Below are 18,490 nucleotides of genomic sequence, written 5' to 3' on the forward strand. Positions count from 1 at the left end.
CCCTATACCCGTCGTTACGTTGTTGAGTTGAATTCCTTTTGGGGAAAACGTGATGTCAGTATTGGAAGAAGTGCATGAATTACTCGCAGGATCATTTCATCGGGCCAGGGACGTTTCCCCGGTCCCCCGCTGGAAGCTCCTGGTCCGGCAAGCAAAGAGGCTTCTGGGACAGCTTAGTGGGCACTGCCCCTAGTGTGGGTACTGTAATAGTCGGAGAGTAGGATGTAGAGCATGCCTTGTTATGGTAGGAGTTTCTAGTGGTCAATTGCAAATTCTGGGAGATACTATAGCGGTGAACAACGCTATGGTGACACGGATAGCGATACAGGTGGATCCCTCAAAACACCGCGGAAGGGACGTCCGAGTGGGCACATTCACCGTCAAGCCAGCAGAAGGTAGTAACCTAAAAGAAGGGTGTTCATAAATGGAAGCATTTGGGTCAGGTATTTTTGAATCAGAAACGTGTTACCTAAGTAGCCGTCAAGCGTCTCAGCTCGTGAACTTTGACCCGACTGTCTCGGCGGTCCAAATGTGCATAGTGTCGCCTCCAGTGTACCTCCCACCGGGGCATCATGTCGGTATATGGACTATTGGTAGTCGCTCTGTCTTGGCTATACCCTATGAGAAGACGCTAGGCATAATGGATGATGAGAATCTTCGGGAAGGGCACTGGTCTTCTATTCCTGGACAAGAGGTGATACCTGGTCGTGGAATAAGCCTCAAGAGGCACTTCAAACGGAGAGGCTGTTGGCGGGCTTATCTGGAGGCAGTACAGAGCGTGTCGCAACATTCACGGAGGAGTTCTGAGAAGAAGAGATCTTATGAGCAGTACGTCAGCAGCGGCAAACGGGTGGATGCGTGTGAGCCGCCTCCGCCGATACCAATAGTGGAGCGATTGACGTATGAGGATGACGTTGAACGGGAAAGACGAAGCGTTGAAATTAAGTGGGGCCCCAAGATGGCCCCTGAGCTACAGTGTGATTGACCGACACACCAAGTTGTATATATTCTCATACACCATAGTTATACTTATTACGTTGACAATACTATGACCATCTGAGGCTCGTTTCTGTCTGATCAGTTTGGTTGAGTTACCAAGTCACGACTGGGGTTTGGTCTCGATAGGGTACACGTTCGGGCATCGATGATATTTGCATACACCCATATATTGATACTTTCGTATCGAGAAGTCCGATAAAGTCTCCGGAAGTATCCACCTGGGTGACCCCACCTGGATGATGCGGGTGGTGGCACGACAGGAGTCAGTCAACAAGACAGTGGACACTAGGGACGGCTTATGGTGGGGCACAGACTTCTTATTCTCCAACCTGGGGGAATATTATAACTATAAGGATCACTCTCGTTAGCCTGTCGACTGTCTGCATCGCATAACAATCACAGCTCCCCGACAGCAGGACAGAGGAGCATCATTATCGTGATCAAATATTAAATGCTCCTATGGGATCGAGTGTAATGCAGGAAATTTGCTGCCCGCCTGTAAACGCTATCTAGATCTCGCATAGATCCGCCGTTAATAACGGCCCGTTATCACCGTTATCACTAAGTGACAAATGAAGATAGCAGCTAAATGAGGCTAGCTCTGTTGATAAAATATCCTGGATCGCCTTCCCATGGTTATGCTAGTGATTAACTAGCTGCTGGGGTTGAGAAGAGCACTAGTCTTAAAAATAGGACTTCTACTGTTTTCGAAGGTCTCGTCTGTGGATAGTGTTGGTCACTCTGGGGGGGCTGGTCTATTGTTGAAGATAGAAATGGCTACTCCGACCGCTCCTTCGTTTCTCCGCCTGATGGTCAAGGCAGGCCTACAGAGTGGTACGGTAATGATGATGGGTGATGCTGTAGCCCAAACGTTCATGGGAAATGAGGTAACAACAGCATTTTATATAGGACTCGGATTTTCCCATTACGATAGGCCTACTCTACGAGCAGATCTGCGAGATTTGCCCTTGTTGGTTGTACTCTACACGGCCCTTATTTTTTCGTCTGCTTCCGCCACTTGGACAAAATTTTCGGTCCTGCCGTGAACTTACGAACCGTCCTCATGAAAACCGCAGTTGCACAGGTGAGAACCATCCATCCAATGCTCGTGGCATCAGAGCACTTACGAGCCTCCGTATTGCTTCCTGTTACTGACTTCTTGTTGTCATTTTCCATTCAGGTTGTTGTTTTTCCCGCCTATGTTGTCGCTCTATTCGCGTACCTCGGTTTCCTCGATGGTGCCCCCAGCATCACAGATAACGTTACCCACAAGGCTCCACAGGCTTTCGTAGCAGGTTGTGGTTTCTGGCCAGTCGCGAACATGTTCGGATTCAAATTGTAAGTGGATCTTCGTTTTCCTCTTCCGGTCCGCTGTTCTACGGTCGTGTTGTTCCGTCATTTTGGTACTCACGGAATTGGGCTGAGTCGACACTATTGGTGTCATGTAGTTCAAGGTGTAAAGCACCACCAAAACGCCTATCTCCTTCAGTATTCCCTCTACAGCCCGAGTTCCCTACCTTGCCGCCTGTGGAGTGTTTTGGAATACCTACATCTCTTGGATGGATGCTCGCAATGATGCCCGTAAACAGCGCTCTACTGAGCAGCAAGAGTGACAATGTAATTATGTTCTGAGGTAGATGCTCGATTGTCAACATGTAGCCTTTTTCTGTAGTAACAAGTGTTTGCTTATGCTCAGTCTTATGGGGGATAATACCAGCTCCTCTTGTCGAGGAGTCTTGGAGATTACAAGTATATTGCTCTTACTACGATTCGCCACTTGGTATACCACGTATGACGACCTACTCATTCGTTCCTGTCCTGTATTCAACGACAGCCACCCAGAGGTTCTTCATCACTAGCGATGTTCGATCAGTTCGAATCGAGTAAATCAGAAATGTAGCCCGCTTCCCAACTCGTCACTCCACACCGAGGCATGATGTCAATAATTGTTCATTTCTCTATCAATTAACGATGAAGATGCATCCTGTGCTACCGACATGTCCATTTCTTCCTCTGTCGGCATCAGCGCTCTAGAAGTCTCATCAACAGGCTCAGCACGCATGAACGGCAAAGTAATTATGTCATTGTAGAGAAGAGTACCGAATACGCAAATCATAAAGCCAGCGAGCTGAAGCCAACTGTGGGCTGCCCAGGAGGTACCTGATCGCAAAGCTGACACGAGAGTTGGATACAGTCGGAGCTTTACCGTATCGCGAGCTCCCGCCTATGTAATAGAACGATAACTGAGCGAGCCACACAAGCATTGTACGTAGGGAATCCAGCATAGTCCTATGAATCTGAAGGGCTCAGTAAGGAACTTGCGGCGAGCAGCTGTCCTACTGAGGACAATCGTCTTGCAACTGTCATGCCGCTCAGGTTGAACACAGATATTGATAAAAAGTATGTAACCATCAGAGTTAGGATAGCAGAAGAGCTCTCAAGCTTATAGAGCGAATCCTTAGCATTTTCAAAAGAGCCATTATCCCGTCCTGGTAACCACGACATGATGCTAAGCACTACCAGCATCGACCCTATGCCCCATAGACCCTCCATCCCAACAACAAGGGATGACGGGCAACGGCGTGACTTCAACAACCGTTCCTCTGCTATCATCTGCATAGCGCCACAGAGCTGACCAAGGACGGTAAAGCCGATTCCTACGAGGGAGGCTGTTCCCCCAGTGCTGGTGCTAGCAGCAGACCTAGTGTCCAATACCGAGCTGATTCCCACTAGGGTGAGCCCTACTACCGTACAGCATACAGCGAATATCTTCGAACGGTGCATCGTACGCCCAAGTAACAGAACTGATAGAATAGCAGTGAAAACAACAATACTGCCGCGCATCATTTGCCACACTGAGGCAGTTATAAAGTTCATTCCAATTCCGGATAAACCAGTACCAAGTAGATCAAGAGCCGCAGGTGGAGCGAACAAGTACGGTGGGGTATTCCTCGATGGTCTTGGACTACCATCAGAGTTATTCCTATACTGGTAGTGTCTCTGCCTATACAGTACAACTAGCAGCAGCATGGACTCGCCGAGGAACATCGCTAAGTTTTGGGTCCAAGGCTTGTTGAAGGGCTCCTCACCCGAGGGGCAGCTACCTAACATGGTAACTGCTTTCTTAAAGGGCTATGAACAGCCGTTGAGAAATAACGAAGCCTCTCTATTCTACAGCAATCATGTAATGCATATCAGAAGCTCTTACCTCCGGTGTGCCTGGTGATACTTGGTGCACAGGTCTCGAACATAGCCTTCTTAGAAAGAGTATTCATGCTACCAGTCAGTAGCATCAGTGTCGCAACAGCCCACGCGGGTACTCGCCATAATGCCATACCAAAGGGCAATGCCTTGAAACCCTACATATACTCATGATAATAACTTTGCCGATCGACACGAGTAATGATGACGAGCCCAAAGAAGCGAATGACGCTAACAAAAAGCTATCATAACTTCACGGCTAGACATGAAATTGTCATCCTATGTTCCGGAAACTTACAACGCAGTGCTGACTGGAGGTGCCCAGAAACCAGGGAATAATGAAATCCGCCATATATATTTTACAGTACCACCGAAAACAATAAGCTACTTGACCAACATCACCACAAGCAGCAGCAGCAGCAGAAGTGGTGCGGCTAGCATTGTTGCCGTTACGAACAAATACTGCAACTTTCATTAATAATGGTAGTAACAGTTTACAAGGGGAAGAGCGATAAAGCAGCAACTATGTAACGACTTCTATCACTACCGTACTCTACCTCCGACGACGTCGCTTATACTAGAAAAAGAAGCGTTCCATCACTGATATAACAAACATCGACAGTAGTGGTAAATGTGGCCCGCGCTACTACAAGCAAGAATGCTACCAAGACCCCTCAAGTGTTGGGCTGAAAACGTAAATCTAGTTAAGTTCATTTACCAGTACTATTATCAACAGGAGCATTGGTATTGACAGCACCGGCCATTTGGGAATACGATCCAATGTCGTTTAGATGTGTTGGCGACCCAACAGCAGCACCAAACTCAGACGAAGACTGTGTTGTCGCAGGGGGGGACGGCGGAGGGCTGAAACTAGGCAGTCTTCTTCTTGCTTCTAAAATTGTAGCAATTTGGCTCAAAGTCCGAGACCTCGACTCGCTGTTATCGATAGACTCCAAGGGCTTCCAACCACTCAGCCCACGAGGGCGAGACTGACGACTCTCAGATGCCGGCTCGTTGCTCGGAGGTACCAACAAAGTACCAGCAGATGATTTCGTGTAGTGGCTATTCATATTCGTTGATGATGCTGATGGTGACGTAAGCGCCGACTGTGGTTGCTGTGGCACAAATGCAGGAGCGTCCGCGTCAAGACTAGGGGCTGGAATCGTCGGGAACGAATCCGTGATGCTGGGGAAGTTGTCCGGAGGCTCATCGACCAGCGCAGCAATCATATCCTGACCGCCAGTATAGGACCGAAGTCTGAGCCTGACTTCGTCTCCCGCTGTGAAAGCACTGCTATCAGCACTGCCATTGAGCTGTTCTAATGCCTTAGCGATCTGATCCAATAGCTGGGCTTGCTCGAGGAAGTCATCTGCCGTCATAGTATTGCTCATAGCCTTCTGGGATGTCAGCAGGCTGGGGGACGAGTCGGGCGCAGTTACCAAGAGACTCGGATTCTGGTTCAAAGCAGCAGCAGTGTTACTCAGAGCCGCCAAGACAGCAGCGTTAGTAGCAGCAGCAGAGTCGCCAGTGTACTGAACCTTCTGGCCACCACCAGCAGGCGCATTCATAAATTGAGCCTCCTTAAAGTCGACATCAGAGTACTCATTAGCTTTGCCCGTATGGAGACCGGGAATATGCCTTATCTCACTCCAGTCGTGGGCGTAATTACAGTCCGAACCATGGACACAATACCCCTGCTGGAAGTACTTGCACATTCGCGTCTTTCTGAAAACCTCGCGCTCGTGAGAAGAGCCCGCATCGCCAGTCCCATTAGGGTGAGATTCGGTAGAGCCAGGCGACGTCGGTGCCGTATCCAGCATTTGCCTACCGTTACCACCATGGGCGTATCCCCCCGAGCCTGAGTACAGGAAGACAGATGCAGAGGAGACTTAACAGCAACTAGCTTACGCATGTCTGGCAGGTGCCTCAGCTCACTAACATCGTGAGCATGGTCGCATTGGTCCCCATGGACACAATACCCCTGGAGAAAGTACTTGCACATGCGAGTCTTACGATAGAGCTCTCGATGAGGAACCCCACCACCGGGGGTCCCAGCTAGACGCTGGCCCATCCCCATAGTTCCGGTCGACATAACCTGCTGATTCATTCCTATGCTGTTGGAGGCATCAAACTGGCCAAATGCGTTTTCGCCGACTAGCTGGTTAGCCTGCTGCTGATGATTCTGTAATTGAGAAAGTGGCAATGACATTAGCGATGATAAGAAGCAAATCTGTGACAAAACCCTGCATGGATGGGCTTAGGTCTCACGTAAGGGCATCCACAAGGAGTTTGCTATCATGTGTCATCTGCGTCACACCGTGACGCTGGTATAGGCCGCCAACTCGAGCCGGGTCTAGTAAACTCTTCTGTCTATAGGCACAACCCTTGTTATGGTCGTCGACTATTGATAGCTTTCTACACGGCCTAATCGAAAAGCAAACGATAGATCATTGTTAAGTGGTGGGGCTGCGGTGAATGTCGAAAGAGAGAAAATCTGCCTTGCGCGAATCGAACTCACGACCTTCTCGTTTTCATATTTTTGTGGCGCGCGGTCACGTCAGAGCTTCAATGTTTCGTTACAGCAATCACGAATGTTATGGCAGGGAACATCAATTATGAACCACGTTCATATCGCACTGTCGCTAGCGTATGGTTGTATCATACAGAATGAGACATCCAGGTCGTCACGATTATTCCCCCATCGAAAACCGTCGCAATAGCGATGCCAGCACAGGGTCCAGTGTGGAGATGGAGGCTATGGGACCATCCACTACTACTACTACCACGACCACTGCACCAACGAGAGCCATGGTCAACATACCGGCTGTGGGACAGGCTGATCTCACTGTCCCTGGTATCCAGGTGAGAATCACCTGTCTTTCTGTGTCCTGTCAGTGGTCATTTCAGAGTCGATCTGACACAAGTCCAACCTCGGCCGAGAGTGGAGATGGTCCAGCTAGGTTCGTAATCATAGGAGGAGCAGGGTCAATGAATCAGTTTGGTAATATACCTATATTATCTCTATCATACTGTGTGTACAGACATGTCACCAACGGGTGGCCAATGGGACTTCGAACAAGAGCCCAATAGGGCAGCAGCATCGCTCCGCCTCTGTATATGGGCCATGTTCCTCTTTGCATGCATGGTAATGTTCAGAGTACAGCAGGATAAGCTCGCACAGGTAGTAGCTTTTGGTGGGGCGGCTATGCCATATGTCCCAAAGATATGCCTTAGTACAATAAATCTCACCGGAACGCTATATAGGACGATCAATCCCCTCAGCAAGTAACTCAAATTCCAACAAATTGCAGAAATCACTTTCGCTCTCTCGTGGGGCAGATATGCCATATGTTAGCAACTCTTTGATCGAACAAATGGTATCTTTCCCATACTATAGCATGTGCTCCCGCACGCTGTAAGATTCCGAAACATTCGGCTTCGTTATTGGACTTAATCACACTCGGGGATGGCTTGTTTACCGACTGAGAGGTTATGCGCTATAGTTGCGACCGACCGGTCGTTAACTTTTCGGGGACATTGCTCGGCTTTGAGTCTGCTTGGACGCACTCGCTGAGGACCTTTCGTCCTTTCAACAGGCTATGGCTAACCGTCGGAGTAATGTATTGCATCTGATGGCACCTTGGGAGAAGGCAAGCTTCAATGACAGGAATTCGACAGAGCTGAGAGCTGTCTATATAGATCCACGGTAAGAGAGCACCGTGAACTGCTTCGGTGATTTGATGACGATGTGGTATTCGGAAAGGAGTATGGCTTCTTTGTCAGATTGGCCACAGTGGCATCGAACCTTCGATTAGGCCAGAACCATGAGCTGGATGTGACCAAGCTACTACCCCCCAGATCGAACGTACCACCCTGGGATACCCGCTGGGTTGAATTTCGTGGCGCGTGACCTCCTCGACCACTAATACCGTCTGGCTTTCTCAGTCGTATATCCGCGAGCTGGACTCTCAGCGGTTGGTTGCTAGTGTTTTGGACGGTCCTTGGCGATCTACGACGTACTCTAACGATGACAATGAGTCTGTCGAACAGGCCGCTAGCGATGATGTAGCGATGTTACAGAGTATCGACAAGAACCTATACGCTGCGAATAAGGTCCCATCAGCTACCTACGAGGGTCAATGGACCTGCTTCCTCCTTAGGGCGTATCGGACTTATGCCCTAGTGGGGATAAACGCTCCTGCATGATGGCTTTATTGAAGGACAAGCATCAGAAAGGTGGGGGCATCGCTTTTGGAGGGCGACTTCATATGCACGGTTGTAGGTAGTAGCTGCTTCCACTTGGCTGCATCCCCCGACGGTGGTATTGCTGCATTTGATGTCGCCAAGAACGACACAGCTGTTTGCCTTGGTAGTGAGGAAGGAGTAGAGGTAATAGTAGTAGTAGTAGTAGTAGAACTGTATTTAATGCCGATGGAAATCCTTACAACGGAAATAGTTATCGCAGCTGTGCTGGTTGTATTCTGTCGATCTCTTGAGTTGATGAGTATATCGGACTGTACCAATAGGATGTGTGAGCTTATGCTCTACCCTACAGTAGAGGGGTATGGTCATCGGGGATGGATAACGCGTTTGATTACCTTGCGGGCTGCATGTACTTGCCGTTAGAAATTCGCAAGATATGCGCCGTTGACATTGTTGAGCGTTAGAATGGGCGTAGATTAGAGCAGCTCTCGCCACGTCCACTCCTCCATGGAAGTCTGGTAGATTCGAGCGTTACTGCCTGATCGGTTCTCCAACAGAGCAGTGTATGTATGGAGGCCAGCTGCAGATGATGATGAAGAGGAAGACTCTGGAGCATCTGTTGATTGCGTTACGACAGTGGATACCATCACCGGGCAGTGCATCGACTCGGTGCCTGTCCATCCGGCTAGTACTGGGGGGGCCACGGTACTTGTGTGGGATGTTCCTGGTAGGTTACTACGCTATGGACTTTCGAGAGGAGTCGGCTCAGAAGGGCAAAGGTTCGAGCCCCACGACCAAGTTGGTGAGTGTCACCTATGACTATCAACGGTGGCAGGCCGTGCTTCGGTACTGTACTTGCATTATCGTATCGTGCTGTAACGGAGTGTTAGGTCCTATGTTGTGGGGGGCAGTGAGGGGAAGCCTCCGGTGTCCAGCGCGCCCGAATTCAAATCGGTATTGTTCACGTCTCGAGGACCCTTCTGGGTATTGGATTCGCCCGAAGTGTCTGACGGCTTCGTCATCCTGGTGGCTGGCACGGAGCCCCAAATCGGCATCCTCCACGCAGCGCCGCTCTATGACGCTCAAATAGGGCCGGCCTCGAACCAGTGGATGAAACAAGGAGACGTTTTACGGTAGGCTTGGGTGAACCTAGGATACCCGAATGCTGATGTTGTTCAGGCGTGAAAACACCCGGTCGGCGTACTACAGACACGTCTCGAGTAAAATGGTCGATGATAGCGTGTCTGAGATCCAACAACAGAAGAGTAAGTGTTCCTGCCAAGCACTGCCGGCCCACTGATCGGGCCCTGCCTGTTTCTGGACTATTGAGTTTTGTTTCGAGAGCCTTTTGTATCCTTCCTACCTGTAACTTTTCGTTCATCGTCATCATCATCTCCCTGGTGCTCCGTGAAGCTAGTATGCAAATCCTTGGCTGGAGTCTCTCTCGGAACTTCTGTGAGTATTCAGCCTTCCCAGTAATGTACATTCGTTAAGACGACATTGTTATCTCGCCAGCTTTGAGTTTGGTTCGTAGTGCCAGTACTGGTAAAAGGCTCGAATGCGATACACTACAGTGGTGCTGAATGCTGCGAGCAAACCATGCAAGGAAGGGCCTCCACCCTCTGGTGTATCAAGTTTATAAAATAGCAAAGACCGGCAGAGCGACACGGCCTCCCCAGGAGGAGACGGCCCGGGTCCTCCACGCAGCCACTGCTGCTATCACGGACGCGTAGGGGACAGCCGTTGTGGATTGTTTATTTCTGCACTAAGGTTCACCCCGGATGACCTTAGCGTCTTGGCCTGGTCGGTGAGCAAGATGGGGCTTGGCTCTCCTTCCTTCTGGCGGGTAGTCATCAATCTTACGGAGGTCTGATGATACACCACTGACCAGTGGCTAGTGATCGTGTCTGGCAGGCGTATAGTCGGGACTTCACGCACAGAGCATCGGCACGTATGCTGGAGGCATTTGCTGGGTCAGGGGACCATTCAGGGTGCCGATCAGCGGCGGTCTCTGCCCTCGTGGACCAGCTCCGAGATCCTCCTCCTCCTGAGGAGGGTATCACAAGCCAAGGCGTATGCCAGTTCCTCCGGGCACTGGTGAAGCTGAAGAGAGTAGAGGAGATACCCCCCTGGTTGATCCAGCAGGGCCTTCGTCACCTAGGATCACAAGAGGTTATTCGAATCGGAAGCTAGCTAGAGGCTTCTGACTACCTTTAGACCGCTAACGGCTGGCGGTCTTTGGTGCCTCTTATGTGGCCGTTGTCGAGGATCCCCACATCTGCTGATGAGGCTGTTACCATAGTCGTTCTGCTCATACGGGGAGGAAAACTGGTGAGGTGGGGTCTACATGGACGGCCAGGACTGGTCTCCTCCAGGACTACACTCAAATGACGACGACGGATGTGGCTCTTTTGGTCCATGCGATGGCCAAGGCATGGAACACCTCCTCCCATGGGGACTGTGAGTCGCTTCCCTCCTCGTAATTGTATAGGTCTCTGCGGGCTTAGGCGATGCCCCGCCGCCTTATCGGGATGTGTTGTCAATGTTGGTGACTGAATGCGGCGTTCGAGGGTGGAAGGGCCTCAGCCCCCACGCTATAGCTGGCGTTATGTGGGCATGTGGTCGCTGCTGCCTCACCTCCCTACTCGATGAGTGCTCGGATGACTGGCATCCCCTTATGGGCGTCGAGCTGAAGGACTTCGACCCTCAGGCCCTCGCCAACTTCCTCTGGGGGATAGGGCGCATTAACAGGAAACAGGTGCTTATCTGTCGTTGATAATTTCGCGCGCCTACCTTAGATGTCAGCTCCCGTCTTGGCTTCCCCCGTCCAGCATAGAGGCATCCGTTTCCCACCAAAATCCTAAGGCAGATCTTTTCAGCCTCTCGATGACGGCATGCGCCCTGGCATATGAACAGAACGCCGACGTTGACTCGTGAGTCGCAACGCTCTGGTGTGACACCACAAGCATTTTAATAGGCTCTTCGATACGTTATGGAGGTGCGTGCGAGATCTTGTGCACAGACGAGCTCACAGTACGGACATCAGTACTGGTAACAGCTGATTGCTATTGAGTGTACCGGCCCTCAGTAGGCGCCGGCGACCTGGCAGCGTTGCTGTGGGCATTCTCCCGTCGAGGCCACATGGATGCCGTGAGAGAGATAACTTCATTATGCAGGGATCATCTACAGAGTTTACCAGCTGACCTTCGTGTCGGGCCCGAGCACGCCGAGTCGGGACCTCACTGGTATTGTTCCCTCAGGCTCTAGCATTGTGGGGCATGGCCCACGCTGGCCTCGTGCTTCCTCCCCATATTGGGAAGGATATCTTAGCTCGTCTCCATGAGGATACAAGTAGGTGCCGAGGTCCTCTCTTCCGCCGACTCAGTCCTCAGTTTCAGTGTCCTCATCTACGACCACGAGTATTGTTGCTCTCGGCCAGCTCTGCCCAACTCTGGACATTCCTCTTCCTCCTCTGATACAGTGCACCCCAGCCTCGGACCTTTGGCGGCTCGCTACTGTCCGGAATGCGTCCGTTGAGGAACGTCGCTCAGCGTTGAGCCTAGCATTGCGGAGGAGGACTGACTACACGTTGGCAGCTGCTGCTCATTATGCGAGTGAGGCGAGCACTTCTGAGTTCTGTGAATGCTCCTTCTGCTCAGACTGCATGGATCCTCAGTCGGGCTTTCTGTATCCTTCTCGATTGCGGCTCAACGTGCTTCAAAATCTAGTCCGATCGGTCGATCTAGCCAAATCGCCACCCCGACATCTGCCTCTGTTAGCGTGCTATCTGGCCGGTATAGCCCAGCGATGCCAGCCTGCCATGCAATTAGTTTCTGTGCGTTTCTGACACATAAGAGGGAGTTGAGCTGGCGAGTCGGTGAAGGTGGAGACACACATCCGCTGCTGTGGGTCGGAAAATTTCAGCGGAGGTGACCAGTTCATACAGGCTATCAAAAAATTGTCAAGGAAAACAGCATTCCCCAGCCTCAGTATACATCTTCTCAATGGGGCACGATTGAAGGAACTACCACTTCGAGTGTGCCAGACACAACGTGCCTCCATAGAGTGTCATGGCTTATGCATAGGCCAGAGTGCGAGGGCCCTCTATTGACTGGAACTTGTGCCTTTGACTTAGTGGCCGTGAGTTGCCCTTTATTCGAGAAGCTCTGGCAACGTTCGAATTCTATCTCTACAGACGGTTCGAGGATAGAAGGAAAGGGAAGTTCCCCCAAGGAAGTCACGATAGGTGTTTGGCTCTCTGGCGGGGTACCGGCCAAATTGGCCTGGCCAATGTTTCTAGAAGTGACCGACTTGGCGTCGATTCAGTGGTGGTTCCTCCTGAGGAGAGGTTGCTTAGGCGAGGTGAAATGTATGAGATTGTTGTTTCTGAATACTCCGCTATTTGGGTCACTGGCTAGACTTCAGGAACATCCTTTTCCCCTAGCAAAATAGTCATTCGAATCAACATAGATTGGTGTAGTAATCCGGTCGAATCCAATTCGAGTAAAGCACGGACGCTACGTGTAATAGATGTCCATGGCTTACATCTCTCCCTCAAACGATACTTTCCTACAGCTTCACTACTTTCCCCAGTAGATTGAAAAAATCACTTTAGTGCACTCAGAACACAGATCGCAGTCAAAGAGAGAGTGAGAATTCCGAAAACACGTCGCATGGTAACGTGTGTCCACCAAGCCTCTACGTTGCTTGTTATCATCCGGTAGACAATCACTACAAGAAAAGCCCTCGATGGTGGCGAGAGTGAAAACTTGTTAGAGCAGTGAAGATCAGACAATAGCCAACCAAAGTAGCTCTTGGGAGATTGTGATATCGATGGAACCGAAAATCACTACCACTGACTCTAATTATGAAGAATTGTCGAGTTGATGGTTAAGCCAAAAATGAAACGGTGAGCTGACGACAATGCCCTACCTCTCGACTATGCCAATGAGAACAGACATGCAGATATTTTAAGATGCTACAAGCACAATAGACCTTCAGTGAGCCAAATGTTGTATCGCGTTGAGTTCGAGACGAAATGTAAGAGTCGTGGTAAATAATGTCGACGAGCATCCCATCATTTTTTGGATGAAGTTCACTTAGAGATGAGAACAACCCCACCAGTGAGTCAGACGGTGGGATGTGTACAAGCGCCCTATGGGACAGCGAGGACCAGTGCGAGTAACGCTGACATCCGCTGACTATAGTAGGGAATTGGCTCGAGCCGTGTTGTACTTGACCAAATTGAGACATTCTGCCAACATCATCTAACGCGCCTGGATTCATCAATCACACTAGCCCGACAGAGAATGACTCCACCAGGTCGTGAATCGAATGAGCATACTCACAATCCTCGTCAGAGCAGTTGGAGCAGTGTAGGAAAATATGGATATGGTCAACTACATGTGTTGTTGATAATACGAAGTCTATAAAGAAATTTTGGAAAATTCTAATTGTTTTCCGTACACTTCTACCCGAATATGGATGCAAATTCATTGACTCGCTTGAGGAAAGCGAACATATATTCCAACGCTGAGCTGGGGCGCATACAAACCTCAGCCTTACACAGATTAAAACACCTCCTAGAGCTACATTGATCTCCACATCTGCAGTTCCCTCGAAAAAACTGTCAGCGAACCTAGGAAACGAACCGTGTGACGTCAAACCGGACAATGAACTCCCCTCACTTGAAATAACTAGTCCTTTTTGCTCGTGAAGGAGCTGCTGCCATATTCATGAAAATAAATGTGACCGCAGCTGTCAAGCCTTCCGACCATCTGAGTGGTTTCTTCTGTTGAGGAAAGACATGCGTGTGCGAGACGGGAGACCAACATGAGACCTATATACCGCAGAGACTGTGGATATCCCGTGCCACGCAACACCATCAAGTATTATCTCAAAATATGATGATAATAATAATAGTGGTGACACGTAGTCTAAAACACCATTCACGACGGCTCATCTACGCCGACGTGTGTACGATCGTTTAGTAGTGACCTGAATACACCGTTGCCATCACCAATGGCTGAAACTGTTACCCTCTATCAGTCCTTCTCATCCATGTCTGGCTGGAGGGACGGGAACTTTTCCAACATGTCGCTTCTGAAGCTCCTCCACCTCGGCTGCAGATAGCAGGCCCAAGACACTTGGAAGGCGATGAGGACATTGATGGTAGTAGCTGAGGGCAATCCATGCAAATCACCACTGTCTTGCGAATCGAATTACTCAAGTAAAGGACGAAGGTTCTTCCTCCGTTGCCGCCCACAGTGGGACCGATCTGAGCCGTCCTGAGCGGCGGTCCAATACGATTGAACAACACCGGAGTCGGCCTGAGGAGACTTCCCATAGTTGAGCGTATCATAGGGGGAATCCAAACTGCTACTCAAACGCGCCTCCCCATAGCACAACGAACATCAGATCGAAAATAGAAATTGGCAGGGGCATGCTTCATTGGCTTCAGAGGCACTAATTACTGCAGAGCCCACGTGTATGTCGGGATAAAGCTGCTCGGGGTAGCAAGGACTCGATTTCCCATGGGAGGGCCGCCGGGTGGGATGCCCCACACTCGTTGTTGGAATGACGGCACTGGATAGGACGGCACTGTGCCGAGCTGAGTGAACACGAAACACTAGGAAAGAAATGAATACGGCTGGGCACCTTGCGGGGGGGCTCGGGCTTATTTCTTGGCGGGCCCAAGGTCTCCTTTGGGGCAGCGAAGGAGTCATCCAGAGATAAGAAGGACGACGAAGAGACATCCAGAATCTGCAGAACACCTAATTTCACACCGCCGGAGTGAACTATATATTCTACCAAGGAGCTTTGATTCAAGTCACGAAAGCTCTGCAAGGGAGATTGCAGCTGGCGGTGATACCTATTATGGCTGACGAACGACTCGTGGAGAGATGGACTGAAGAGGAGTGTGAGATTATCGTTCCAAATACGACTCACTTACAAACCGTATGGCGGGGCGAGGCTGGTCTCCGATGGAGGTCGTTCCTTGGACACTCTCACTGTCACCTATGCGTAGACCATAGCAAGGGACATCTTGAGGGCGCTTACAGGCGTCCTTGAGGGCGAGTTCTTCACAGCTGACACACCTGACATGAAGGCCCCAAGCTGTCAAGAGAGGAGGAGCCCTGGTCACCTCGCTGAGGCGGGAAGCATACTGATAAGTTACCACTGGGGAGGGGTCGGTACTGCACCGATGGAGACGTGGCCACGAACGACATCTGCCCATGACGGAGGGGATGCGTTGAGCTCAGGCCCAGGGTACTTGAGATGGCTGGTCCACAACCGGAGGGCTGTGAACAACGCTTCGATGGAGGTATTGTGGCAAGTCCCTAGGCTGCTGGAGAGACGCCGGAGCAGCTACTTCTTGGTGCAGAGTCTGCTGACCGAACACACTAGCCTGCCTTGCAATAGGGACGCTACCCGCAGAGTCGGCACTCGTGCTAGACCGGAAGGTACGCCTTGGTCCCTTTGACGCGGCCGAGGAGGCGACTTGTGACGTCTGGTAACTTGCTGGGTCGAGGAGAGCTACAGGCATTATACCCTCGTCAACGATGGTGACACGATCGGCCTACCCGTAGCACAGGTTGTGGTAGAGGTGGCTGAGGGGCCCCTATGGAAGTACACAGGGGATGCGACAAGACCTCGGCGATGCTGGACCGACGACCTGAAGGAAATAGAAAGATGGTCACAACCCCCTCGCCGAGTCGCGACCCTCATCCCTGACCAACAGCCGGCGTACAAGGTCCTCAGCCACTAGGGGAAAGTCGATGGGGAAGGACAAGCTGAAAGGCCAACAGGAAAGACAACCTCGTGTAAGTCACCATCACTTCACGTTAATGATATTGCTGACAACAGTCCTCTGGTCAGTTGCATTGAAGGGTGGGCGTCCAGCCAGCAGCTCATATAGTAGAATGCCCAGACCCCACAGGTCTATGCTGTGGTCGTGCCCACGACCAAGCAACTGGCAAGCGTAAAACATCATGGAGTGTAAGAGAGCCATAGGAAATACCATCTCTGGAGAGAGGTAGTCCAGAGTGCCACAGAAGGTATGTCTTCTAGCATGACTTCTCGTAGTATAACCAGAGACTACAGTAGAGGGAAACTCGGCACACCAACCAAAGTCGGCCAGCTTCAGAGTATCGTCAGCTGCGACAAGTAAGTTCTCCTGTCAGCAGACTGTGAAAACTAGGGAACGGTGACCAAGGAGGCTACCGGTTTTATGTCACGATGCATGATACCGTGGGAGTGCAGATGAGCCACCGCTCGGGCGGCCATCAGGAAGTATCTGACGATGCAAGCTAGTCAGCGGGGGGATGAAATCAATGTGGGAGAATATGCACATGATCAACTACATGTGCTGGTGACATTACGGAGATTCGGGAAATTTTTGTTAGTTTCTGGGCAATTTTCATTGAATTCGTGTGAACTTCTATAGTTAGTGAAGCAAGCGAACGACTGCTCCAATACGGGACATGATACTCACCGAGCCGCTCTTTCTACAGGGAAGCGCCGTTTCTGCTGGGTCCGCAGGAGGTGGTAGAGTTCACCTAGGAGGAGGGGACACAGGTCTTGTCAAGAACGTGGCGAACAACATTGCCCTACCCTTGGCACAGTATTCTAGTAGTAGATAGACGTGCTCCCTGTCCTCAAAATGGGAGTAGAGTCGGAGTATGTTAGAATGTGCCGGTAGCCGGGATTGAACCGAGATCTCTCGCTCCACTTGGGCTGGTCGGTACAGAGTCGCTACTGATTCGACTAAAGGGGCCCACCTGCCAGGTGCCCTTGCTCAACATCACGTTTACGGAGAGTTTTGAGGGCATAGAGACGGCCTGTATAAGAGCCTTGGGAAGGGCGATGGGCAACGAGGCCCTCACCAGAGGGGTCACCGCGGATCTTGACACACAGGACTTCACCAAAGCTACCTTTACCGAGCTTCTTCTCATCCTTCCGGATGTCACGAAGACTGGTGTTTCGGGCAAGTACTGGACGTGGAGGGGAGTCGTCGGAGTCGCTCAACGTTGTGTGACCCGACAGGCCTCCACCGTGCCCTGACCACATGCATGCAAGTACATCATCAGCGACATGCCTCGGACGAACGCCGTCCCGGCCCTAGTCCTACCTATAGTCACTTTGACAAGGTCGTCCAAGGTGATACCATGCAGGGCCGCATCGAGTGGTTGCGCATCAATACCCCTTATGAGGGTCGGAGAGAGAACCATTGACCATTCGTGGTGTACCACGCAAACCATGCGTTCGCAGATTTGACCTAAGTGCACGAAATGCATGAAAAGACTAGTTAGATCCGGAAAGTAGTCGGTCGCACCACGACTATGGTTTATAAGGATTTACCACGTACAGGGGGTGCCCGACCGTCGCCTCCACTCATACGTGCACTCGATGCCCTAAGTCGAGGAGAAGACCTGACCGTTGACGAGGTTGTATCTTGTAGTAGGCACTCGTCCGCCCTGTTCGACAGTGTTACTCCTACTATGGGGTTATATACTTGGGGTAAGACCACTAACCTGGCCTTGGGGTATGGACAGTTCTCCCATAGTGCTGACCAGAACCGGGCAAGGCAGGTGGTCTTCCCCAATGGCGAGGTGCCCGCCGCTATCTCCTGTAGTGCCTTCCACACAGTATGCGTGTGCGAGTCGGGCTATGTGGCAGTGTGGGGCTTTGGTCAAGGCCACAGGCTGGCGACCGGTGATGCTCAGAGCCGTGTCGACCCTGTGCTGTTGGGCTCTGGAAGATTCTCTGGAGTTCCCATCACGAAGGCCCTAGCGTCAGTAGACAACTCTATGTTCCTAGATGCAGAAGGGCATGCCTACTTGGCTGGCAGCAACAAGTTCGGCCAGTGCGGTCGATCCCTACACGTGGACGTCTGCAAGGTCCCCACCATTGTTAAGCACCTTACTAGTCCCTGTTGCGATATTGCTATTGGGGATAAACACTGCATGGTGGTAGACGCTGACACTCAGATGGTCCTGGCTTGGGGCGACAACTCTGCTGGCCAGTTAGGGGTCGACTTCACGCAGGCCAGTGTCGAACCCCAGACGGTCTCTCGTCTCAGGGGAGT

General features: G+C 51.0%; 7 protein-coding genes across 7 annotated transcripts in view; 3 read left to right on the plus strand and 4 right to left on the minus strand.

Moving 5' to 3' along the window:
- Positions 1–3,178: 3,178 nt before the first annotated feature.
- On the minus strand, positions 3,179–4,103 carry Pmar_PMAR027922 (conserved hypothetical protein; the record flags this gene model as incomplete). The annotated part of the gene is made up of 2 exons (XM_002773420.1): positions 3,179–3,296; positions 3,340–4,103. Coding segments are annotated over 2 exons (882 nt in total), but the record flags the coding sequence as incomplete, so codon positions are not given.
- Positions 4,104–4,193: 90 nt separating this feature from the next.
- Pmar_PMAR027923 (hypothetical protein) lies at positions 4,194–4,675 on the minus strand (the record flags this gene model as incomplete). Its single annotated transcript, XM_002773421.1, has 2 exons — positions 4,194–4,358; positions 4,589–4,675. The coding sequence occupies 2 exons, from the start codon at positions 4,673–4,675 to the stop codon at positions 4,194–4,196; spliced, it is 252 nt and encodes an 83-aa protein (XP_002773467.1).
- A 235-nt stretch (positions 4,676–4,910) lies between these two features.
- Positions 4,911–6,409, minus strand: Pmar_PMAR027924 (hypothetical protein; the record flags this gene model as incomplete). The annotated part of the gene is made up of 2 exons (XM_002773422.1): positions 4,911–6,058; positions 6,109–6,409. 2 exons carry the CDS (start codon positions 6,407–6,409, stop codon positions 4,911–4,913), a joined length of 1,449 nt encoding a protein of 482 aa, XP_002773468.1.
- Positions 6,410–6,948: 539 nt separating this feature from the next.
- On the plus strand, positions 6,949–9,880 carry Pmar_PMAR027925 (hypothetical protein; the record flags this gene model as incomplete). The annotated part of the gene is made up of 12 exons (XM_002773423.1): positions 6,949–7,062; positions 7,108–7,201; positions 7,242–7,381; positions 7,797–7,906; positions 7,984–8,065; positions 8,146–8,313; positions 8,361–8,436; positions 8,483–8,589; positions 8,926–9,091; positions 9,135–9,249; positions 9,294–9,536; positions 9,583–9,880. 12 exons carry the CDS (start codon positions 6,949–6,951, stop codon positions 9,701–9,703), a joined length of 1,536 nt encoding a protein of 511 aa, XP_002773469.1. The 3' UTR covers positions 9,704–9,880.
- A 2,182-nt stretch (positions 9,881–12,062) lies between these two features.
- On the plus strand, positions 12,063–12,238 carry Pmar_PMAR027926 (hypothetical protein; the record flags this gene model as incomplete). Its single annotated transcript, XM_002773424.1, has 1 exon — positions 12,063–12,238. A coding segment is annotated over one exon (176 nt), but the record flags the coding sequence as incomplete, so codon positions are not given.
- Positions 12,239–14,447: 2,209 nt separating this feature from the next.
- Positions 14,448–17,633, minus strand: Pmar_PMAR027927 (calcium-dependent protein kinase, putative; the record flags this gene model as incomplete). The annotated part of the gene is made up of 16 exons (XM_002773425.1): positions 14,448–14,581; positions 14,629–14,732; positions 14,877–15,013; positions 15,061–15,165; positions 15,356–15,500; positions 15,776–15,939; positions 15,987–16,078; positions 16,126–16,196; positions 16,242–16,375; positions 16,424–16,579; positions 16,627–16,699; positions 16,898–16,961; positions 17,017–17,139; positions 17,184–17,255; positions 17,289–17,462; positions 17,534–17,633. The coding sequence occupies 16 exons, from the start codon at positions 17,631–17,633 to the stop codon at positions 14,448–14,450; spliced, it is 1,848 nt and encodes a 615-aa protein (XP_002773471.1).
- A 270-nt stretch (positions 17,634–17,903) lies between these two features.
- Pmar_PMAR027928 (regulator of chromosome condensation, putative) overlaps positions 17,904–18,490 on the plus strand; it is a gene marked incomplete at both ends in the record, with an annotated part of 3,964 nt that continues 3,377 nt past the window's right edge. Inside the window, one exon of the mRNA XM_002773426.1 lies at positions 17,904–18,427. Coding sequence (XP_002773472.1) covers positions 17,904–18,427 — 524 coding nt within the window. The remainder of the gene's footprint in view (positions 18,428–18,490) is intronic.

This window comes from Perkinsus marinus (assembly GCF_000006405.1).
Source record: "Perkinsus marinus ATCC 50983 genomic scaffold scf_1104296958914, whole genome shotgun sequence".
Lineage (NCBI taxonomy): Eukaryota > Perkinsozoa > Perkinsida > Perkinsidae > Perkinsus > Perkinsus marinus.